Source organism: Mustela nivalis, assembly GCF_964662115.1.
Source record: "Mustela nivalis genome assembly, chromosome: 8".
Lineage (NCBI taxonomy): Eukaryota > Metazoa > Chordata > Mammalia > Carnivora > Mustelidae > Mustela > Mustela nivalis.
The window spans coordinates 138,691,210-138,715,003 of record NC_139027.1 but is presented as its reverse complement, the minus strand read 5'-3'; the positions used below and the strand labels follow the sequence as shown (position 1 = coordinate 138,715,003).

Below are 23,794 nucleotides of genomic sequence, written 5' to 3'. Positions count from 1 at the left end.
TTTAGAAAAAAAAAACAACTTTATTTTTAATTTCTCCAAAAATGCCCCCATCACGGGAGCGGGGAAGCCAGCAGGCGGCACCCGGAAGCAGTGGGAGACAGCAGCTCACTTGTCTCTGACGCTCCGAGCTCGGGGGCCGGGCTTGGGGAGGTTCTCCCCATCATCGACGGCCAGGCCGCTGCGCACCCCGACGCGTACTCCAGGCTGCGGGGAGAGTGGGCAGGGGAACGGGGCTGATAAGCGGAGCCGGGCACTTATCAGCCTCCGCAGGAGGCCCGGGAGGTATCTGGAGGGCCAGGTGCCCACTCCACGCCGTGCCCTGCGCAGACACCCAGCCCCAGGGCGTTCTGGGCAGCTGCCCCTTCCATTCTGGCTGTGTTTGGATGGTCCCGGCCCAGGGGCTCCCAGTTTGGTGTTTCCATCTCTGGAGCACAAACACAAGTGGACTCAGCCACCAGGGCAGGGACTGCGGAGGGTCACACGCCCAAGCTGGCTGTGGGGTGAGGACGTGAAAGAATGGGGCGGGGACCTCGGGCAGGGCGGTATGTGGCCTCCAGAGGCAGGATTCTTGGGCCGGAATCCTGCCTCTGCCATGCACCAGCTTTCCTGCCTGGGCAAGTGGCGGCGTGCACCCGCCTTCCCGGCCTTGGTTTTCCCATCTGTGAACAGGGCGCAGTCAAGCTCCCCCAGGCAGCTGGGAGTGTTCAGGGAAAGGAGAGACACAAAGCCATAGGAAGTGTTCAATCCCTGTCAGTTCTCATCAGTTCTCATCAGTCCTGGGGCTCCAAGGACAACCCTCATTCCCCGCCTGGGGGTGGCTGTCTCACGGGACTGCCAACACGGGTCCATGTCCACAGGCAGGATGCTGAGAGGCAGGGGGCGGGGTTTATAGGAATTAGGGTGGTCTTCTCCCCTCCAGACTCCACAGCTCGCCTAGCCTCCCTGCGGGCGTGGGGGCTGGGGGTTCCACGAGTGTCCCCCGCACGCTTTGCCTACCCCCTGCTACGCCTGCAGCGCGTGGTCTTTCATCCTTGCCATGGCCCGGGCAGGGTGGCCATGGTGATTACCCCACATGCAGGTGATATAACCGTGACCCAGCCTTCACCCCAGGACAGGCAGTGGTAAGGCAGCAGCAGAGATGGGGGAGCCCCAAGCAGCTGGCCCTTTGCGCTGCGTGATAATGGCCCTGGGAGGAGGGGTGCGGGGCAGGGGGAACAGTGGGAGACCTGGCCAAGACGTTCCACTGTAAGCTCCTAGAGGCCACAGGCCAGCAACACGGCCCTGGGGCCAGGCACACCAATCTGAGCTTGGAGCAGCCATTTCCAACCACGTCACCTTGCCCCTCCGAGCCTCAGTCTTCCCTTCTGTAAAATGGGACTAGTAACCCATTCCTTGGGGGAGGGTTCTGGCAATGAGGAAATGAGCCAGCACATGGGAGAATATCAAACCATACCTCTAGGGAGTGCTAGACCGAGAACCCCACTCGAGGGCTCCCCATGTGAAAGCACTTTGGGTCTCAAGTCCCACTTGAGCCTGACATGTCCTAGGAGGACTGTTCACCAAACATGAATACATCAGAGAGGAAGAAGTTCAGCTGTCACCCCTGAGCCACCCCCGGGAGTCAGGGGACGAAGTTCCGTGAGCATTCCCAGCCTCAGTTTCCACATGTGTGAAATGGGCACAAAATGATAGTAGACTTAGCTCCGCGGGCTGGCGTGAAGGTGGAGAAAGGAAACAGGCTGAGTCGGTGACAGTCTTCACAAATCCCCACGTGACCGTTATTTCCTGGACGTCCAGCGTTATTGCTGGAAGAGCCCAACACAAACTACAAGTTGTCTACTACCTAAGGGACATTCGGTTTTCTTCCTTAATAACAGAAGGCTTCTTGTATCGAGGTAGCTCTACACCCAGCCGAACACCTAGCCTCCCTTGCAGCTAGGGATGCTCAAGTGACTAAGTTCTGAACAGAAGAACATTCTGGGAAGTCTCTGAAGGAAGTCTCAGCTTGAGGTACACTTTTCACATTCCTCTTCTTCCTTTTGCTGCTTGGGACTTGGAAATGAGGGCTGGAGCTACCACAGCAATTCTGTACCACGAGACAGTCTTGAGAAAGGAAGCCATGCTCTGAAATAGTATAATGGGAAGTTAGAAGGAGCATGAGTTCCTGATGACTGTGAAGTTGTCATTGAAACTCTGTACTGCCTACTTCAGATTTTTTTTTTAAACATGGGGAAAACAACTTGTAGCTAACTAAGAAGCACTGTTATTTTGTGTTTTCCATGTATGTCACTCAATCTAATTCTAAGTAATGCAGGCCCATTGAGACTATGTATGTCCAGAGTCTTGGTTGCAAGGGACAGAAGAACAAAATGAAATAGGCTTACGGAAAAGGAGGAATTTATTAGCTCTTATAAGAGAAAAGCCCAGGATCTAGCTGCAGGCATAGCTGGATCAAGGGGTTCCCAATGGTGTCACTAAGACCCTATTTCTTCTTAACTCCTCACCTCTACTTGCCCTTGTCCTGGCTTCCTTCTCAGGAAGTGTCTCCATAAGCTCAAATCTTCCCTCCCCATCACCCCCTCCCTCCCAGCAGCGCCTGACTTATCTGCTCCCAGCTTGGCTTCCCAGCAGAAAGAGCTTCCTTCCCCAGACGTTCTCGTAGAAGTTCAGGACTGACTCTCATTGACCCAAACTTCGTCACATGCCTATCCCTAGGAGCCAATCACTGGGGCCAGGGAAGTAGAACATGCTGATGGTATGAGCTATGGAGTGGAGATGGGGGCGGGGGTGGCCAGCTCCTCTAAGGAAAAACCAGAGCATGTTTGCTGAGGAAGGGGGTGGCACCTGCAGATGTCCCTAGGGATCATCTCATCTGTGCAAGCAACTGAGGAGCAGACAGGCCAGGGGCCAGGGGAGCCCCGCCCCCACTGCAGAGTAGCATGGAGGTGACGTGTGGCCCCATACCCAGCCTGTCCCTTCGGGATTATAACACCGGAGCAGGAGCAACAACCCAGCAGTCTCAGAGAAACCCTTTTCTCCTTCTCTACTCTTTGGCCCTCAGTTTGCTCAACTGGAAAGTGGGATAATGAGGCTCCAACAAGTAAAGGAAATGCCTCCCACCCCCGCGGCTGGAACCCCACCCAGCTCCCGTGGCAGCCACAGTCCCTGAAGTCCAGGGGGGCCTCTCCCCACTACAGCATCCTGCCCTGGCCTCGTGTCCCTGCCGGCTCAGACACCTACCCACAAACTGGCGGGGGATAGGGGGACCCTCTGTGCACCTGCCTCCACCTGTGGAAAGGGGGGAAACAGGACCTGCCCGAAGGGCCCATGGGGAACAGAGAGCCGACAGATTTTCAGCACTGCCCAGGCCTGGGCACAGGGTGCATTGATCCCCATTGCGGGGTCTGTGATCACGCTTGGCTGGCTGGGCAGGTGCCCTGCAAGCCACAGTTTGCTAGGGACGCGACCCCAGGAAGCTCAGCACAGGGCAGGGATGTGCTGGGAGGGGACGGGCAGGGGGTCTCATGGAGCCGATCGTCGCTGTGGGCCACTGGAGCTGCATCCCACAGGGGAACACGCACCCCAAGTTATTCCCCACCCCCAAGGGTGAGGAAGGGGGTGCTTGCCCAACCCCCACCCAGCTGTGTTTGGGGCCACTCCCAGAGGCTCATTTCCCCAAGGCCAGAGGACAAGAGCAGGGGGGCTAGCGGGGGCAGTCAGCAGCCTTCTGGTGAGCCAGGAGGATGTGGAGGGTCGGTGATGTCCTGTCTGCAGCCGCAGCCCCAGACACTTCCCCGCACTTCCCTTTCTGCCTCCAGGGCAAACCCTCACTCCCTTCTTGGGGACCTCAGCCAGCCCACCCCCCACCCTCCCACCGGCACCCTGTGAGCCACGGGGCCTGGCTCACCGCCCACGTCCCTCCTCCCAGGTGGGTCCGACCTGTGAGTCCTTCCAAACCCTGGATGTTGCTGACACACTTAACGTGGACCCCAGACCCCGGCAGCGGCTCTGGGCTTGTGGGTGCGCATGTGTGAGTGAATGTGTGCCTGTATACATGGGCACAGGGGAGTGTGCTTGCCTGTATATACATGGGTGTGTGTGTGTGTCCGTGTGTAGCATAAAGACGTATGTGTGTGGGTGTGTGACTTGTGCAGTGCCTATCTATGTGTGCACATCTATGAGTGTGCATGTCTGTGTCGCTGTGTGTCTAGATGCGTGTCTGTAGGGATCGGGGAGAAAAGGAGAAAGTGTGTGTATGCGTGCATAAGCACTCGTGTGTGTGCGCGTGCCTGGCCCTCTGGGTGTGTGGGACCAGGGATGATGGGACAGATGCAGATGAGGAAGGAACTGGGGACCCTGGACCCCCTCCTTGAGCCCACGCCCCCTAGGCTGGCTGTTAGGGACACAGGCTAAGGGGACAGAGACCTACCCTTGGAGGGTGGTTGCAGCCCCTTTCTCTAAGATGCAGAGGGAGGTGGAGGCAAGCCACACTCTCTCGGCTGGGCTGGGTGGGGCCAGGGCCCCTCCCCTCCAGGGCAGACCCCTTCCAGAATGTCCACCCCCAGGGTGACTGAGACCACTGGTGAACGGCGGTCGGCGCTGGGCCTGACCTGGGGCAGCGCAGTGGAGGTTAGCAGCTGGGGGATGGTCATTATTTACAGTCCCTGTGGCCGAGGCTGGCGGCCATGGTCACAGCCACCCAGGCTCCACAGCAGCCTGACCTGCCTTCCACTCCGCGCCGGCGACTTTGGAAACTCTCTCCGGTTTGCCACCATCCAGAGCCCTTGGGCCTGGGACCCAGAGGGTGTTTTCAAGGCCCAGAGGCCTGTCCCAGAGGCTGCCACAAGCCGATAGTGACAGGAAATGGGCTGGCAGCAAGTGGCCCTCCAGATAACCCTGACAGCACCCGCAAGCCCCTGCCGGGCCCCTAAGCCTTTATCAGCTGCAGCAAATGTCTCCCCTGAACTGGGAGCCCCACGCTGACCTCCCTGACCCCTTGCCAGTGTTTGCAAACTAAGACCCAGCAGGCCGGGAGGCGGGGGGACAGGTCCGGGTCCCTGGTAAGAAAAGCCAACACGTCTGGCAGGATCTCACCCAGCTTCACCCTGGGAAACCTGACCCTTCCTCAACCAGAGACCAGAGGTCCTGGGCCACAGAAAAAGGGGATTTGTAAATCTCCAAGTCAAAGTCACTGGAAAAGGCCCAAGGAGATCCCTTGGGGACCCCCAGGGAAGATGCAGAGAAGGCGGCCCCAAGTCCACCCCAAGCCCCCTCCCCACATCAGGGCGACCCCATCTCACTTCAAAGCCCAGGGCAGACCACATGGAGTAGCGAGTGTGTCCTGGGGTCAGATCCAGGCGCTCGGCTCACCATACTTCCTTCTGCCCCAGTCCACGTGGACACTGCAGTCACTGGTCTCTGTCCCGCCCTCTATTCCTCTGGCCCAGCCTCCCCCGGCTCAAGTCTGCCCTGCATGCTCCACCCTGAATGGATGGTCCCAAAACCCCTGCCAGAGGTCTCTGATCCTTGCTTATCATCAGCTGAATCAGGTTCAGAATGCTTGCAGGCTCCAGGTTCCCTGAACTCAAACTTCTGGGCTGAGAGCCGAAGGTGGGACTCAGCTGGTAGAAGCTAGAAGACTCCATAGCACATGCAAAGGGCCTGTGGTGGGCTGTAACTGGTGTGTCCAGCCGACAGGGAGGAGGCTAGTCTGGGTCTCATAGTTCACAGTGATAGCATTGGCTTTTCCCTCTAGGACCACCAGGAGCCACAGAGGGCTCTGAGCTGGGAAACGCAGTCTCACTTACGCTGAATTCTGATCAACATATCATAATCCTAAATCCTGGTTGCACATGGAGCATGGACTGTAGGAAGACAAGGACAGAAGCAGCAAAGGGGCCATGGGGAGGATCCAGGAAAGAGTGTGGTACCTGGGTTGGGGGGCAGTTTAGCTGGCAGAAACTTCTGGACATGGAGACAAGTTAGATGTAAAGATGAGGGAGAGAGTTGAAAGGACCTGGATTCTCTGGCTCAGTCAGAGAGGGAGGTGACAGAAGGAGATGGGGACAGATTGCAGGGTATGGGGCTCAGCTCTGCTCTGCGGGGTCAGGGGATGATAAGCCTGGTGCCTGGCATACACCTGGCCCCAAGTAGGCCAAAACCACGATTTCCAAGCCTTTGCTCCAACTGGCCCCCTCACCAGGGGCACCCATTCCATTTGCCCCTAAATTTCCAGGAGTCCCTCCATTCTGTGCAGCCCAGCTGGGGCGTCTCCCCCACCCCATCCCCTCCAGGCTCAGGGGCCTCCCCATTGACAGCATCAATCAGACCACACTGTGCTAAGTTTGCTGGGCCGTCTGTGCGCCACTATCCCTCCGCAGACTGCACACCACAGCAGGACCATCCCTGGGTCCCCCAGCTTCCAGTTCCATCACTTCTCTAAACCCATCACCTGCCACTTTCTCCTCACTACCCCTTCTCCACAGCCACACTGGCCTCCTTGCTCCAAGCACCTACCCCAGGGCCTTTGCACTTGCTGCCATCTGCCTAGAACTGTCATTCTCCAACACCCTGCGATACCTCCTTCATAATGCCAATCAGTATCTAAAATGACCCCATATATATGTTTGTTAGGTCTCCCCCACTAGATTATAAACCCCAATGGGTAGCATCACGTCTGCTTGGTTTATGACTCTCCCTAGTGCTTTGCTTCTATACCAGGTACATTTCTTAAATTGAATGAATGAGTGAGTTAATCTCCTCTCCAGCCTTAACACCTCCTCCATGAGTCCCCCATGATTTCTCCAGCATGGAGCTGTGGCTCTAGCAGAGTTCTGTGAAATGCCAGGACTACCTCTGGCCTGGGCCCCCTCAGCCGCACACCGAGACTTCTCTTCCTGTGACCTTGCACCCTGCCTACCAGCACTTGTTGGGCAGCTGGCAGACACCTGTGCTGTCCCCTCGGCAGCCATTACTCAGGCTCTTCTAGAAACTCTGGCCCTTGTCTTGGGGAAGTGCCCCCCATTCCATGGGATACTGGGAGCCACCAATCACACTATGCCTGCCCCCGGCCCCAGCCATCGGTCCAAGCCATCGGTCCCAGGACGCAGCCCAGAGCATGTCACTGATGCTCAGCCCGTCAGCCCTCCCCTGCACTTGAAGCAGACTGTGGGGAAGCAGGCGCCCAGGGTCGTTGGGGAGCGTCTGCTCCTTCCCTACATCAGTGGGAAGGTGGGTGGCGATGAGGTGGGCCGTGGGTGCCCCATCACTCTGGATGCCCCTAGGCTGGTGCAGGGCAGGAGCTCAAGAAACAGCCAATTACAGCCGCCGGCTCCCCAGCCCTGACATGGGCTGACCTGAGAGCAACTGGCCCACGATCACTGTGGCAGGGGTCGGGGGTGGTGTCGAAGGCCCCCACTTCGAGAGAGAAATCACAGACCCACTTTTTCTTTAAAGAAAACAAGTTTTATTTTTATAATCAGAACGTTCTAATAAAAATATTATTATAATATTAGCTACCTGTATTTTCTGGGCCTTGGCTCTGTACCAGGCGTGCCGCGAAGTGCTTGCCCACGTCGGTCAGCCCCCTGAGGCCTCCCACTTCCCTGAGGTAGTCGGAAGGAATGCCCCCAGTGCCCCCGACTCTGCGGCCCGCCCTCCCCAGATGCCTCTGCCCATCTCTTCTGCCAGGCTGCCTCTTGGCTCACTCCCCTCCCCTCCCCCTCTGAGCCATGAGCCACCACACAGCCCGGTATCCCACCCGGGAATTCCCCGATGGCCTGTTGGAAGCCCCCCCACCATGAACTGTGCCCCCAAGGAAGGTGGGATGTGTCTCGGCTCAGTCCCGCCGCCCAGGCTGGTGCACAGCAGGTGATAGCACAAGGGAGTGTGGATGGGCAAGGCCGTGGGGTTCGGCACTCGCAGGCTTTTGCCACTCAAACCCCCCCTCGGCCAGCATCACCTCGGGCCCCCCTCTCTCCCACTCTCTGAGGCCGAGGACGGGGACAAGCGCTGAGACGATCTGCTGTCGCCGAGTGAGACCAGCCCGGAGACGGCCGAGACGATCTGCTGTCGCCGAGTGAGACCAGCCCGGAGACGGCCGAGACGATCTGCTGTCGCCGAGTGAGACCAGCCCGGAGACGGCCGAGACGATCTGCTGTCGCCGAGTGAGACCAGCCCGGAGACGGCCGCCCTCCAAGGGGCTCCGTGCCCTCCAGCTGGCAGACGCCTCATCACATGGAAGTACTGTCACCGTGTCCTCGGGCGGGGCCGGTGACCCAAGCGAGATTCTCAGAGTCAAAAATAGGATCTGGATTCTTGGTGGTGGGAGTTCCGGTTGAAAAAATAGACGGACATTCTGAAATCATCTTAGTAGCAAAACATCGACGGTAAGAAAAAGAGTTGCAGCTTCGACAAAAAGGGACATTGCCAGTGGCCCTGCTGCGGCGGGGAGCCTGGGCAGGGGGCAGGCCGTGCTCTAGAAGGTGTGAATTCCGGAGGCCGGTGCCCCCCGCCCCTGCAGCTCAGGGCCCCATGGATGCACCTGCAGCTCACCCCCGCCCCCACGCCCTTGGGCGGCGCTGGACTAAGGCATCTGGAGCGGGACAGAGTCTGCACAGCCTGCCGGGCAGCTGGTCCGCAGAGGGGGCAGGTCCTGGCGGTGCTGGGGGGCGGGGAGGGGCGCGAGACACGGGAGGAAGGGCGGCGGTGGGGCGAGGTCCGGGGAGATGGGTCCCGGGTGCATCTCCGGACAGCGTTCGGTCAGCCTCGTCCCCCAAGGTCCTCCCCCAAGACGCCGCGGGGCCTGGATCGAAGGAGACGCGGCCTCCAGTCCGGCTGGGCTCAGGCGGGCGTCCCAAAGGGTGTCTGGTGGCCCCGGAGCCGCTGGCCAGCGTGGGGGTGCGGGTCCGCGGCCCCCCTCACTGCATCCGGTCGGGCTGCAGCTGCGGCGGCTGATACTGCACGAAGGCGGCGGCGGGGGCCGCGGCCGACAGCGCCTGAGGCAGGGCGGCCGGGTAGCCGTAGCCCACGAAGCTGGCGGCCGTGGCGGGTGAGGCGGCGTACGGGTACTGGTCGAAGGTGGCCGGCGGGTACTGGGCATAGGCCGGGCTGGCTGGCGTGTACTCGATGTAGGGCGAGGACAGCGACGGGACGGGGGCGGCCGGGATCACCACACTGGGCTGCACGATGGCTTGCGGATAGATGTAGTGGGGGGTCAGCCTGTGGGGCCAAACACAGAGGGTCAGGGCGAGGAGGCAGGGCTGGGGAGGGCGGCTGCGGGGGGAGGCTGTGTTCCCTGACCCTGGTCTATTTCTCGTTTGTGAAACGGGTGCGGCCATAACCCACCTTCTCTGAACACACCAGATGGGCTCCTATCCCAGGGCCTTTGCACTGGCTGTTTCCACTGCCTGCAACGCACTTCCCGCAGCTATCCGCAGAGCTCCCCCTGCTCCGCGAGCCCTTCCCAGGCACCCCCAGCCCAACCCTATGCTCCTCACTCCTGCTATCCCCCGTAGGGCCAGCTATGAGTGGGGGAGTGGTGGGCAGACTTAAAAAAGATTGACAATTTTCAGACAGTGACAGCAGAGCATCAAACCCGGTGTGGGCCTTCTGAGCACAGGTCACTGCGAGACTGCCCAGGTCACACCCCAGCACAGGTCACTGCGTGACTGCCCAGGTCACACCCCACCCCTCCACCTCCCCGCTCATCTTCCCAACATCTGCGATCCGCCAAGTGACATCCTGCATGAAGTACGGGCTCTCCCCCACTCTGTCACTGGCAGCCCAGGGCCGGGCCCAGAGCAGCTCAGCAAACATGTGCTGAGCCGCTCTGTGAGCGATGCAGTAAGGACATCGATGAAGATGGGAAGGACAAGGAGAGGCCCTGGGAACGAGGCCCCAGTGCCCACGCCCTCACACGGTGACAGTCACACGGGCCCTCAGGCTGCCCTTCATGGCATCGTCTTGTTTCACAACAGAGAACAGAGCTCAGGGCTTCAGTGACCTGCCCAGGGCCCCACAGCTGAGTGGACCACAGCAGCATCTACGGGACGGGTGACAAACCAGAGGAGCTCGAGTGTCCCCTGCAGGGGAGAGAGCAGCAGCCAATGTCCCTCCAGAGCACGCCACATGTGGCGGCTGCGAGACCAGGGGCTTCGGCTCAGCCCCCCAAGGACAGAGACCAGCGTGGTCTGTCCACGCCACAACAAGCCACGTTGGACACACGCCGGTGTGGATGACCCCTGAACGCTTGCTGAGGGAAAGCTGTGAGACACACGCGGTAGGGTCCCACCAACAGACAACCTGCTTGCGAGCAAAACCCGGGGGGAACGCGGTCAAACTGCCAGGGGCTTCACAAGGGGGCTGGGATGGCCACTGAGGGCCGAAGACAAAGCTCTGAGTTAGACAGGGCGGCCGCAGCACACGTCTGTGAATGCTTTCTCGCCCGAAGAGGGGAGCTGGTCGGGGACCCGTCCTCACCAGCACAGCGCGGCTCCCAGAGGGACAAACCCTGCAGGAGGGGGAGCCACCGGCTAGGGCAGAGAGCCGGCTGGGCCCAGGGCGGCCAGGGCCGGGACGAGGACCAGTGGGGGCGGGCAGGGCACAAGGGATCTGGGAAGGAGAGGGCGTCTGGCCACGCCTGCCCGGGCCTGAGAGGTCCCCAGCTCCGACCTCAGCACCCTTACTGCTGCCATTTGCCGTGCTAGACCTGCGGTGGTCACCGGTGCAACATGCCCCTGCGGTGGTCACCGGTGCAACATGCCCCTGCGGTGGTCACCGCAGCAACATGCCCCTGCTGGTTACAGGCTGCCCCCCCCCACCACGCCCCAGCTGCTGCAGTGTTCCCAAGGCGCCCTGGGCAGCTTCCCCCAGGAACCCCACACTCTTGCTCAGGACCAAAGCACCCACTGCCCCTGCCCCAGGAGCCTCTGCCAACCGCCTCCGTCCTCCCCCACATAAACAAGAGGCTTGAACAGAGCCAGGCTAGGGTTCAAATCCCACTTGGCATCCCAAGTAGCACAACGGCTTTCTCCCATGTCTGCTCGGGACAGGGATATGGCAGTGAGCAGAGTGCACAGCCCCCGGACCCCTAGAGCTTGGATTCCAGGACGGGGACAGACACACCAACAATCCAACCCATGAACTGGAGCAGGACTGCAGGGAGTGGGCAGGGAAGGCCTCCCGGAGGAGGCAGCAACTGCACTGAGCCCAGAGGACAAGACAGAGCTAGCCGCGGGGAAGAGCTTTCCAGGCAAAAGGAACAGAAAGGAAAAAGAAGTAAGTGCACTGGAGGAGCAGGACAAGGGCGGCAGGCTGTCTGTCCACTTGAGACCAGATCCCCAAACCCCTCGGCCCTCCACGCCTCCGCCCCGCCCCAGCTGCACGCGCCCTGCAGTGTCGTCAATGTTCAAGGCCATCCCTACCTGGGCCCGTACCTGCCACTGCCTCCCCCGGAGCCCTCATCCCAGGGGTGTCCTCTGACCCCACCCGAGGCTGGCTCCATTCCCTCACCTCCCCTGCATCTCAGCTGAGCCACGGGGAGGGTTCTGCCCCGGCGCCTAGCTCCGGAGAGTACCGGGCACCCGTGCTGCTCGAACGACCTGTGGGACCAGTGTCCCCGCTGAGAAACACGAGGGGCTCTGCGGTCGGGACGCCTCTCAGGAAAGGGGCCAACTACAGATATGAGGAAGCGTGTCTTGGTGCAGCGCCCACTGGAACGTCCCTGGCCCCATCGGTGCCCCCATCCGGCTTCAGAAGCCTCAGGAACATTCCTGAACTGGCAGCTACGGAAGCATGAAGCCCAGAACTTCTCCAAACATGGGCAGGGATGCCCCTGCCTGAGACACCCAAATGTTTAATAAAACATTGATAACACACCCAAATGTTTGATAAAAACAGGGGTCCCCCGCAGACCGAGAAGTCAGATAGGGTCTGGGAATCTGCACTGGACAGGCCCCCCAAGGATTCAGATATACAACCACATGCCAGACACACTGCCTAGACCCGGGCTGTGCTGTCCACAGCAGGACGCAGGGCTTTAAAAATGACAGGTTTGTGGTCATATCCCAGCCCCTACCCCCGGGTCCAGCCAGCGGAGGCAGTGGCCACACTTAACAAGGTTCTACACTCTCCCCTGCCAGGACCGGACCTCTGTCCTGAACACACCGACGTGGTGTGAGCCAGTATGTTTTAGGTCGGGGAGGAAGAGAACCCCCCATTTGCGGACACATCAGGAGACCGCACCTCTGCAGCATTCACCTCCTCCCTGGGGTGCCGCACCCCCAGCCCTCTGCGACAAGCCTGAGATAACTTACAAAGCAGGAGCGTCACCCCATTCCCAGAGACGGACGGTGAGGCTCAGAGAGGCCTGGATGGCACCGTCACACGGCCAGGGAGCAGCAAAGTGGGGCTGGCCTCCTTGTCCATACACTGCCTGAGACCTGTGCCCGCAAGGATGGGCGCTGGCTGGAGCCTGTGACCCTGGGCTCACCTCGGGGGCCAGCCCAGGTCTCCAGGAAGCCACCCAGATGGCAGATGGCAGAACAGCCCCAGTCCACGACCCGGCAGCCCCCGGTGACTCTGTCCCTGCTGAGGAGCTCAGTGTATCCAGAGACTGGACCCTGGACAGTGTGTGCACCCCAGACTCAGATCCAAAGGAAAAGAAGGAATGGCGGCAGGTCCTGCTGCACAGTGAAGCCAGGAAAGATGATGGCGCTGGGTGAGTCGAGCAGAAGGGGCCGCAGAGTAACCCCCCGCCCCCCTCCCAGGCAGGTTACGGGCCCCACGCCATCTCCCTCCTGCACGATGGCCCCCACAGCTCTGCCTCTGGGGACTTAACAGAGGTTGGCCTCAGGGCCCGCTGTGAGACCCGGGACCCTCCACCAGAACACCAGATCTCAGCCCAGGCGACTCTGCCCCTCGAGGGACACCAGGCCATACCCAGAACATTTCTGTGGTCCCTCAGATGGGTGGAGCCCAAGGAGGCCACCGGCTCCCCACCAGGCACAGGACAGCTCAGCTCAGAGAATCCTCTGGCATCACAGCTCCTCCCATGTGGAAAGAGCCTGCCAGACAAACTACAAAGCCAAGGGCAGATACGAGGCTCTTCGGTGCTTTCACGACCAGATGCCCTCGCCCAGGGCTGGGAAGGAGGCCAGGTGGGCATGGGCAGAGCTGGAGGGGTGCGCCCACGCACGGGCGAGCGAGCGGCATACACGCACACAGGGGACCCCCGGGCTCTCGGGTGAGAGAGAACACCCAGCCAAACCACCTGTCTGAGGACAGCCACACACCCTCCCCGGGCCACGCGGCAGCAGGGGGAGGCCGTGGCCCCAGCGCACTAGGGACAGGGTGGATGTGCCCAGCAGGTTCCTCGCTGCTCCCACTATTCCCCAGAGAGATCAGGACGCCGCCGGCCTCCACATTCCTGATCTGCAGACCTCTGAAAAGGGCACGGCCCTCACAACACTCCGTGCTGACCGAGGCTGGTCCGCCGGGCCTGCCCACTCTCCCTCCGCCACAGCCCTGTTCTACCGCATCCACCCAGCCTCCTCACTCCCACCCCCGGTTCCCAGAATTCTCCCTATTCTCCACGCTAGCGCACCGCCCCCCCAACCACATCTCTCCAGGTTGAGCCTCCATCCACCACAACACAACGCAGTCCCCACCCCAATCTGGTGGCCAGAGGATCATCTTAAAAACATCCAAGAGGGCGCCTGGGAGGCTCAGTGCGTTAAGCCGCTGCCTTCAGCTCAGGTCATGATCTCAGGGTCCCAGGATCGAGCCCCACATCGGGCTCTCTGCTCAGCAGGGAGCCTGCTTCCCCCTTCTCTCTCTGCCTGCCTCTCTGCCTACTTGTGATCTCTTTCTCACTGTCAAATAAAAAAATAAAATCTTAAAAAAAAAAAAAAATCCAAGAGACCACCAGGTCACCCCCAGGACCAGACCTCTCCTGTGACCTCCACACCGCCCAGAACCAAACTGCTCTCCCACAGCTCCCCACACAACCAGGCCTCAACTTTCCCCAACTTATCTCCACTCACTGTCCCCACTCCCACCAGACTCAAGGAGCGCCTCTACCACAGGACCTTCGCACCTGCTACTGCCTCTGCTTGCAGACATCTTCCCACAGCTAAAACCTCATCTCCTCAGAGGCCTTCCCTGACCAACCCCCAAGGCCAATGCCAGCACACCCCACCCACCACCAGTTTTATTTCCTTCTCACGACCTGAAACCTCCTGGTAATTTTCTTTCTGTTCTCCTGTTTCCTCCACAAAAACAAAACCGAAGCCCTATGAGGGAAGGCGCTTGGGCTGACTGCTGGGTTCCAAGCACATCATCTGTCAAGGGCTGAGGGCCCCACGCAGGCCCCAGGATGGCTGGCACCCAGGTGGCAGAGAAGCCTCCCCCAAGGTTGCCAACGGTTTCCTGGGCCAGCAGTTGAAGCTCCTCTGAAGGCTCTAGAAGCAGCCCAGCCTGCAGCAGCTCTGCTCAGCAAGTCACAGGTGGGGGGGGGGGGGGGGCTGAACCTGCTGGCTCAATTCAAGGCTGGCTTTGGTGTTTGCCAGGTGCCTGGCAGCCCCAGCACTGCCTCTGTGGGGATGGGACCGCCCTGAGGCTTCGATGCTCTGTGCGCCCCGGAGAGCCTGGCAGCACCAGAGACCCAAGCACACAGCACATCATCTGTCAAGGGCTGAGGGCCCCGGGCTTGAGGGAGGGCAAGGAAGAGCCCCCAAGCCAGCCAAGGCACACAGATCTCTGTGTCCCAGCCGCCCTGGCCCAGCCCCAGGAGAGCAGCCTTGGAGCCCTGGAGGGGGGAACCGGTCCAGGCAGCAGTAGGGTTCCTCCTGCCAGGTACCATGACGACCTGTGGGACTGGACTCTTGCGGCCCCAGTGCAGGCCACCGGGGAGCCGTGATGTTAGCCAGGACCCAAGGTGCCCATGTTAACCACACAGCACCCCCACTGACTTGACCCAGTGGAAGCCCAGGGGTCCAGACGCAAGAATCCGGACTCTGGATCTGTTTCCCCTTCTGTCAGCCAAGAGTGCCACTGAGCCCAGAGCACCCAGTGGGTCCCTGGAGGTCCCTTAAGAAGGCAGAGGTCTCGGGGCTCTGAGCCGCAGGGCCGGCGAGCTCCCAGATAGACGGGGTGCTGACACGGCCAAGGGCAGCCAGCAGCCAGGGCCCAGACAACCGGCCACACCCTTCGCACACTCAGAGCAAAACTCAGCCAGAAGGAATCGCTGCAACCCTAGAGGCTTCCATTTCTGAATGCAAAGCCACCCCTAAAATAAAACAGGCAAATGAGCCCATTTCACTTTTTTCTGCTCCCTAGAGGTTTTGGCCTGCTGTATTGGGGACACCAAGGCAGCCGCTGGGGGTGCGGTGCAAGGCTCTGGACGCAGGGAGGGGCCTCGAGCCGGGCGACAGCACTGGCAGGAAACAGGCCCTGCACCCGGGAATCCCCGTAGGGGGACGTGAAGGCTCCCGGGGCCACCCGCCAGCAGGCAAGGGGTGGGGGTAGCGGGCACCAAGGCAGGTAAGATGTACAGTCGTGGGACAGCACAGGCCTGGGCGCGGCATCTCCATCCCAACATGTCCGAACCCGAATTCCCACTGTTCCCCCAAACCGTCCCCCACACCTGCCGCCCCTTCCCCAAGGTCGATCCAACCTCCGCTTGTTCAGCGCAAAGCTCTGGAATCATCCCGGGCTCCTTTCACACATTCTTTAAAACGTACCCAGAATCCCACAGCTGCTCACCCTGGCGTCGGAGCCAGCAGCCACTATGGCCTTGCACGGGGACTGCCATGGGGCGGCCGTGGGCGCGGCCAGAGCCTCCCTGCTGGCCTCGGCAGGGAGGGCCCGCCCAGCAGCCAAGGGAGGCCCTCACCCCCTGCCTCCCCTCCATCCCACATCAGTCAGAATAAAATCTACACGCGCCCCTGGGCCCCCCACTCCCCACTTCCTCCTGCTGCTCCTGCTGGCACCCCAGCCCCGCTGCTCTCCCCCCACGGTGCCTCCTGCCACCTGGGCTCCCTGCGCACGCCCCTCTGCACCCCTCACAGGGCACAGCTCCCCCTCGTCCCCAGCCCTGGCCTGCAGCAAAGGAAGCAGGCACCTGCGGACCGACCCGGCTGAGTGAAAGCCCTCCAGCCTCCTCCTCCCCCGACACAGGAGGCTGTGGGAGCCTGATGGCAGACGTCCCCCACGACCCCGCAGAGCCCTCATCCTGCCCATGGAGACGGGGAAGCTAAGGAAAAGTCATGGCCCAAGGCGAGGCACACAGGAGTCGTGAAAGGACCTCCAGCCTCCTGGGTTGGGGCTCGGGTCTCCGCAGCAGGGAGCCTGGGAACACTCCCCGGTCCCCCCTCACCCGCCCCAGGGCACACCCACGCAGTGGCCGGCAGAAGGCCCTCCCAGCCGGGGCAGTGGGCCGGAGCGAGGAGCTCCTCCTCCCCAGGAACCCCAGGGCCGCCCGGAGGCTGGTTTCTGTTACAGCCACCGCCGCCAGGGGACAAACAACAGGTGTGCACGGGCGGCCACGGGGAGGGCCACACGCCGGCCCACGCCTCGCTCCAGTGGGTGCCAAACAGGAAGCTTACAGTGTGGGGAGCAGGGCCACCCCAGGCACCCTGAAAGTAAAAACAAGCCGGGTGACGCCACAGCAGGCACCAGCTTCCTCCCAGGCCCCAAGGCCTCCGGCTCTGACCTCACTTCCTGCCGTGACCCCCAAGATGGTAACCACCCCCCACCCCACAAGGCTTTGCCACTCACTCCCCCACCACCCCAAGAAGCTGCAACAACAGTCAGGGAGGTCCTGTGGGCCCTCCTCCGGTGCCCCCAGGGGTGACAGCTACCACCACCCAACGTGTTCCCAACACCAGGAGCCTGATGCCGGCTGGCGGCTCTTAGCTAAGCTGGAGGCCCTGGTCAGATGTCAGCCCTTTTTGGCATGTCTGTCCGGGACACTCCGTCACCAGCCCAGATGGCCCGCCCATCGTGACAAGCACCAGGCAGAACCACCCCCCACGAGGACCTCCCCCCAACCCAGGGTCGCTCCCCCCAATACCACTGCTGGACCCTCACGGGCACGGAAGAGTCCTTAATGGTCTGGTGTCCCCGCAGGAAGGCGAGCACCCTGAGGCGGGGAACCAACTGTGTCTGTCTTCTGTGAAGTATCCCGGGCCCAGGCCCTGGCATCCAGCACACTATAGGCCTGACAAAGGACAGATGGACTCTGAGCCCTGTGTGCGCCACGCTTCTGAGGACACGGCCACCTTCCTGTCCATCCCCACGCCCCTCCCACCCTGGTGACCTGGGGACTGGGCACAGACCCCTCAGCGCACACACGCCTGTGGCCTAGTGACGGCGAGGGCAGTGGGGGCCTCCCAGGGGGACTGGACGCTCTCAAAGTCAGGGCACACCCCGTCTGAAGAGGATTCTGTGACGCACGTCTGTCCTGGGGTGTCTGGTTCTGGTTTGTCCAAGAGCGGCCCAGATGGAGGTGTAGGGGCCTCATGGAAGGAAGGAGGGTGCTAGAGCCTCCCAGCCGCACACAGCGGAGCTCAGGCAAGTTTCTCCCCGCCCAGCTCACCCAGAGCCTCCACAGGCAGCTAGGTCAGCAGGCCTTGTCAGGGCGCTGCCGCGAGATGGGTCCCTGAAAAATCCCAAATCTTACTGCGTGGTACCTGCATCCTGGGCCCCAGTATGAGCCCGAGCACACCCTGGGATCCCTGCTCCAGCACACAGCGACCCAGCTATCTGGGACCTGAGGCCTGGCCGCCCCCACAATCCCCTGGCACGGAGCGGGGCTTGTGGTGAAGGGGCACGAAGGCCACAGCAAGGCCCCTTAACAACAGGGGCGGGGGCTGTGCCCAGAAAAGCAGCTGGCTCTTCAAACATAGCCCAAGGAGAGGCTCCAAGTGCAGCCAGGCCCGGGACAAATCTCAGATCCTGGTAGGCCTCGGACCCAGGCCCGGACACATACCCTTTGACACCAGGAGGTCCCTTCCAGGACAGACCCAAAACTGCCCCCAACACGTGCCCTCTTCAAACAGCTCCGAACTTTCCTGCCTGTGGGCTGCGGACTGTCCCACCCGGGCAGCGAAGAGACGCTCAGCTGGGTGGCCTGTGGCCTCAGTCGTGTCCTCCCGTGATGTAGTCACTTGTCACCTGCCAAGAAAAAACCCTCCCAACCTCAGGCCTTCACCCCTCAGTTACAGGACATGGAGTGCCAGGAAGGCCCTGAAAACTCCAATCTGCTTTAAAAAACACAGGGCGGGGGAAAAAGCTTTAACACGTAAGAAGTGCTCCGGGCGATCTTCAGAGCTGACGTTTAGGACCCAACAGGCCAAAAGGCTCGTGCCGCAGCCTTGCCCGAAAGCGGGGCTGTGGAATCTCTGTAACTGTCTACGCCGCAGGCTCGGAGCCAGGAAGCCTGCGGGAAGTTCAGCCAGGCAGGAGAGGGGTTAACTGCTTTCAAAAGCCCGAGCTGCCCGGCTCCGGCTCCCACCGTGTCCTCGGCCAGCGGCAGGCCAGGCCTCCCTGCCAGCCCCAGCGCCCAGCGCCCACTGCTGAGTCAGGCCGGCCGCGCTCCCGCCCGATTGTTCTCGTTCGCAAAGACAAAAGACAAAAGGGACGCTGACGGCCCAACTCTCTGGACTGAGGGGCACTGTGGGGGGTAGGGGGGACAGCTGACCCCGGGCAGCCCCGCCCCACCTCTCTGGGGACAGCACCCCTAGGGGCCCCTCCCACCACCCCAGAGCCCAGCAGGGCCTGGTGGGAGGGCGGCGTGACCCTGAGAGGCTTCGGTCCACCAGCCGCTGGAAACGAAGAGCTGGACGGTCCCTCTGACCCCTTGTCCCTGTTTGGGTCTCCGCCCCCTGGCAACCGGCAAATAGAGCTGATGGCCTCCTCATGTCACGGGTGTCAGATGCCAGCCAGAGATTCAGTTACCAAACACTGTCACCTGAAGTCAGGAACACACAGCAGTAAGATCCATGCTGACCCCCACTACCCTCGTGTGCATGGCATGCAAGGGGCCCTGAGGAAAAAGGCTGGGGCACCCTTCCCAGCCGCCTGCCCCAGAGAGTGGCGGGGCAGACTGTGGGTTCGGAGCCAGCCAGCCTGGTTTCAGATCGTGTCACTCAGGTCACCCTGGCAGACCATGAACCTCTGCCTCAGTTTCCTCATCGAGCAAGTGAGGATAACATCGGTTCTGACCTCAGAGGGCTGCTGTGAGGACAGGAGGGAGTGGGGGCCAGGGGCACCGAGCACCCAGCCCCAGCGGCTGGCACTGCAGGGAGGGCTTATCATTTCCATCCGGGAAACAACAGATGAGGCACCATCACCGGCCGAGTGGCCCGGCTGGACCGTGTCGGAGCCTAGACTGGAACTCCGTAGGCTCCAGAGGCTGAGTCTTGATGGTTATTGGAATCTTAGAGCAGTTGTAATGGATCAGAAAAGAGCTTGAACTTGAGAGGGGAAGGCACTGCTTCATCTGAAGCAAGACGGAGCCGCAGATGCTCCCGGCCTGTGCCCTGAGCTTCGTGCACCTGGCCGCCCCCTCCGGCTCCAGTCCCAGCCGCGTGGGATGGACCTGGGGAACAGAGCCAAGGCTATGGAAATTGAAGAACGCCCTCCCCGTGTGACCTGAATCCCAAAGAGGATGGACTAGGGTGATGGCAGGTGTCCCCAGATACCTTCCAAGACAGCTCCAGGCGCTGATGAAGCAGATCCCAGGGCAAGAAGGAAACCCAGAACCACCTGCTCCCGGCCGCCCCCGGGCTCCCTCCCGGAGAACAGACCAAGAGCCGAGCTCCCACACACGCCAATCCACGTCAAGGCCACCACGCAGACACAGATGCTGCCTGTCTGGGCAAGCACCCCCAAGTCGCCCCCGAAGGGAGGTGACAGAGCAAGTCCTCGGCCATCTGTCTGACCTGCGCAGTCCACCCGAGCCCAGCTCCCACCCTTGCCCGGGAGCCAGGCCACCCCTGAGCTTGGCCTTCCTAGGGCAGACGCAGACACACACTCACACAACGTGAAGCACAAAACCCAAGGCCAGAATCTGGTCTCTGAGAGCTTAGGAAGTGCTGACACCCTACAATGGGCCAACTGTCTGGTAACGGCCCTTGCCACCCTCATCAACCTGCTCCTGGCCCTGGGGCACACAGCCGACATCAATCACAGGGCTGGGAAGTCACACCACAGGGCAGGCTCCTTTGTGGCCCTGAAGTGCGTGTGCCCTTCCCCAAGCAGCTGCCGAGACTCAGTAGAAGTTCAAAAAAAAAAAAGTGAGGAGCGAGTGGGATGGGCCACACCAAAGCACAGCGGACAAAAGATCCACAGACCCGGCCCCCTTGGGCTGGACATCTGGCCTGGGGCCTGTCTCACCTGCTGCAGCCCTCCTAGGCACCAGACCCTGGGAGGCAGAGACCTGCTGCCACCATCTGTCAGGCACCAGAGCAGGTCACCAGGCCCCCTGAGGAGAGCCCAGTCGCCAGCCCCACAGAACGTGGGCCATGTTTCTGGAGTGCTCCTGTGCCCCCGCCGGGCCCAGCCAGAAGCTCTCCACCTACAGGACTCAGAGATGCCGCTACCGTCCGTTTCCCAGGGAGGAAACTGAGGCACAGATGGCTGCGTAAGCCACTAGAGGCCACACACCTAGCAAGGGGGAAGCCAGGACTGGAGACTAGGCTGGCAGGCTCCTGTGCCCACGCACTGTGGCCTCCGTCAGGGAGTGGAGAAGCACTGTCTGCCTTCTCTTAGTTCTCCCAGCCTACCACGCCCTGCCCGCCCTCAGAACACAATCCCATTTCTGGGAATCAGAGAAAGTGTGGAGGCGAACAGCACAATCATCGCTGTGGGGCCAGCAGCCCTGGGGAGAAAAAACACCCTTGGACCGAGGGGCGCCCGTGGCCTGCTCCGGGTGGTCTGCCAACCCTGCCCCCAGCAGCCACATCCACTCACCCGTAAGTCCGCTGGATCAAGGTGGGGTGAAGCTGCTGTACACCAATGGCAAAGCCTAAATAAAATGAGACAGCAGTCAGGGGCTCGGCCTCAGCCCAGCGAGCAGGAGCACACAGCTGTACTCCCTGCCCCCAGCCCCAACAAAAGGGACCCATAATGGGCTTCCTCTACACTCCCAGGCCACCATCCCACCAAGCCCAAAGCGCCCTGCCCAAGCCAGACAGGGTGGCAGCAGCCTCTGGCAGTCGGTCCTCCCACTCTCCAGCCCCGGGAACCAACTTCCTCCCGTCCTCCAAGACAGCTGAGGACTGGGTGACGTGCCCTCCTCACCCTGCCCCACGCCTAGGGTGCCTCCCATGCCCCTAGACCAAGGTGTCCAGCTCCCAAGCTGGGGGAGGACGGCCTCGTGACGGTTCTGCAAGCACATGATAGCAGACAGCCACTCCTGGGGCAGGGCCGCGGAGGGGGGCCGTTTCCACCCCACAGATACCAACACTGAATATAGCAATCAAGGCGAGCCGGGGAAGGAAAACACAGGCTCTCTCACCCGTCTGGAGGCTCCTCGGCTTGGCACCCAGATAGGCCAGGTTCACGTTGGCCTTGCGGCCGTCAATGTTGGGATTAGGGTCTTTGCAAGCTCTCTCAGCTGCTGCCCGGTCCGCCATGGTCACCTGGAGGAACACAGACGGTTCAGGGGCTTCCCTTACTGGGTGGGAGGAGCGAAGGGTTCTGCTCCCAAAAGAGGCGCTCACTTCCCCTCTGCGGGGGTGGGAGTGGGGGACAGTGACCCAGAACCTCTGGCCCCATCCCCACTGGCCTCCCACCCTGGGGCCCTCCCACTGAGGCGCCCCTGGAGTCCAGCTCCTCCCTCCAAGTTCACGTGCTGGGAAACCCAGCCTTCAAGGACAGAAAGGATGCCCAGGGGAAACAGGGCACCCTCCCCCGCCCCAGGGAAGGCAGCGGCCCCAGCCCTTTCTGCCCGCCTGCCCGTGGGGGGGTGCGAGCGTCCTCATGGGAGAGGTTGGGGGCTGCTACTTAGAAGGGAAGGAGGAGACAATTCTTCAGGCCCTTTTTTACTTAAACTGATGTTTCTTTGGGGGCGGTTAAGGGAGCTTTTGTAAAATACTGGAGAGGGGGTACTAAAGGCCCCCAAAGCGCCCTGAGGAGAAGCCTCGGCTCCTGCTTGCTTGTTGCTCCCTCTCCGTAAACTCAGAAGTACTAACTGAACTCAGCGGCTCTGCCTTTTAAACCGGGAGCGGGGTGGGGGAGGGAGCCGGGGCCAGGTAGCGGCGGCGCGACCGGCTGGAGCGTGAACCTCCGCCCCCGAGCCCAGGAGGGGGCGGCAGGTGCCGGGGCGGCTGGGCGTGCGCCCGCCGGTTGACTCAGCGCCCCCCGGCGCGGTAAGTGCGGGACGGAGTGCGCGCCCGGCCGCGGAGCCACTTACGAAGCCGTAGCCGCGGGACTTGCCCGTCTGACGGTCGGTGATGACCACGGCCTCCTCGATGTCCCCGAAGCCCTCGAAGTACTTCCTGAGCGAGGCGTCGGTGGTGTGATAGGGCAGGCCGCCCACGAAGATCTTGGTGAACGTGGTGTCCTTCTGCGAGCCGTGCATGGCGCCGGGGGCGGCCGGGGGCCGCGGGAAGCCCGCGCTCGGAGCGCACGGCGCGGGCTGCAGCAGCATGGGGGGGGGCGCCCCGCCGCCTACAGACCCGGGCCGCGCGGCGCTGGGCTCATGGGCGGCGGCGGGGAGCGACCAGGGCAGCACCGGCGCCGGTCCAGCCGCCGGGCCCGTCCACTCGCGGGCCGCTCGCGCCGTGCGCGCCTCGCTGCGCTGCGCTGCGCTCTGGCCGGCGCTGCGGGCACTCTGCGCCCCGGCGCCCGCCCCCGGGCTTTGTAAGCGGCCCCGCCCCCAGCCAGCCGATGCCCCGCCCCCCAAGCCGCGGCCCCGCCCCGCCACGGGCGCGCAGGGGCCGCCGGGAAGCGTAGTCCAGGCCCCGCCCCGCCACGCCTCGCCTCGCCTCGCCTCGCCTCGCCTTGCCCCGCGAGCCCGGGAAACCCTGGGGCGGGGCGGGGGAGCGGAGGGCCGACTCCACTGTCCCTCCGCAAGAGGGGCGGTCCGCATACCCGCCGGATTCCCAACACTGCCCTCGTGCCGTGAACTAGAGGGGAGCGATGATGGGTAACATGTTTATTGAGCCAACATTTATCTGAGGGCGAGGTAAGATACGGCAACATGTATTAGAAAGTGAAATGATTTGTGTTTATGTGCAAATATGATTCCTTCGACGAATCCTTTTCAGGGCCCCTCATGCAACAGGCACCCCAGGATGGGGCCGCATGGGTGCATGGAACATACACTCTAGCCCCACGGAGTTCTATGAATAAGGCAGGTCAACGTCAAAAATACAGTGTACAACCGGGAGGGACAGAAACCTGGCATCTGCCATCCAGGAGGGTCTAGAGTGATCGCAGAGACCCCCGGAGGGTGTCTAGGCAGGGGGAGTTGTTCTGGCCTCGTCAAAAGTCCATCCGCAGCTGATATCACGGATTCCTCCCTCTATATGTGCGACCCTGGGGGAAATGCAAGCTCAGGGTGGTCCGGTCCCTCTGTCCCTGTCCCAGCCACAGAAACAGGCCATGCCAGGGCCTCTGTGAGCTCCACACCAGGCAGGACTGGCTACAGAACTCGTTCAAACTCATTAGCAATTTCACATCGAACAGCAGAGCAATAAACCGATGCTGAGTTCGGGGCGTTGAAGCTGGCCCTGGCATCAGCGCTCCCCGCTGGCGGGTCACAACTTCGGGCAGAGCAGGGGGCTGC

The 23,794-nt window shown here is 61.7% G+C and overlaps 1 protein-coding gene and 1 long non-coding RNA gene across 4 annotated transcripts; both read right to left on the bottom strand.

The window, feature by feature from the left end:
- RBM38 (RNA binding motif protein 38) lies at positions 1 to 22,854 on the bottom strand. 3 transcript variants are annotated; one of them, XM_082742951.1, is made up of 5 exons: positions 22,418 to 22,854; positions 21,521 to 21,644; positions 20,974 to 21,028; positions 8,150 to 9,219; positions 7,443 to 8,020 (listed from the first exon to the last, which is right to left on the bottom strand). In XM_082742951.1, exons 1-4 carry the CDS (start codon positions 22,652 to 22,654, stop codon positions 8,919 to 8,921), a joined length of 717 nt encoding a protein of 238 aa, XP_082599077.1. In that variant the 5' UTR covers positions 22,655 to 22,854; the 3' UTR covers positions 7,443 to 8,020; positions 8,150 to 8,918. The 3 variants fall into 3 exon arrangements, with proteins under 3 accessions (XP_082599079.1, XP_082599077.1, XP_082599078.1); XM_082742953.1 differs by lacking the exons at positions 7,443 to 8,020; positions 8,150 to 9,219 and adding an exon at positions 1 to 204 and having other exon boundaries at positions 22,418 to 22,840; XM_082742952.1 differs by lacking the exon at positions 7,443 to 8,020 and having other exon boundaries at positions 8,363 to 9,219; positions 22,418 to 22,841.
- On the bottom strand, positions 9,221 to 15,884 carry LOC309870582. The gene is made up of 2 exons (XR_014314714.1): positions 14,656 to 15,884; positions 9,221 to 14,319 (listed from the first exon to the last, which is right to left on the bottom strand). It is a non-coding gene; the product is annotated as an uncharacterized lncRNA (long non-coding RNA).
- Positions 22,855 to 23,794: the final 940 nt, after the last annotated feature.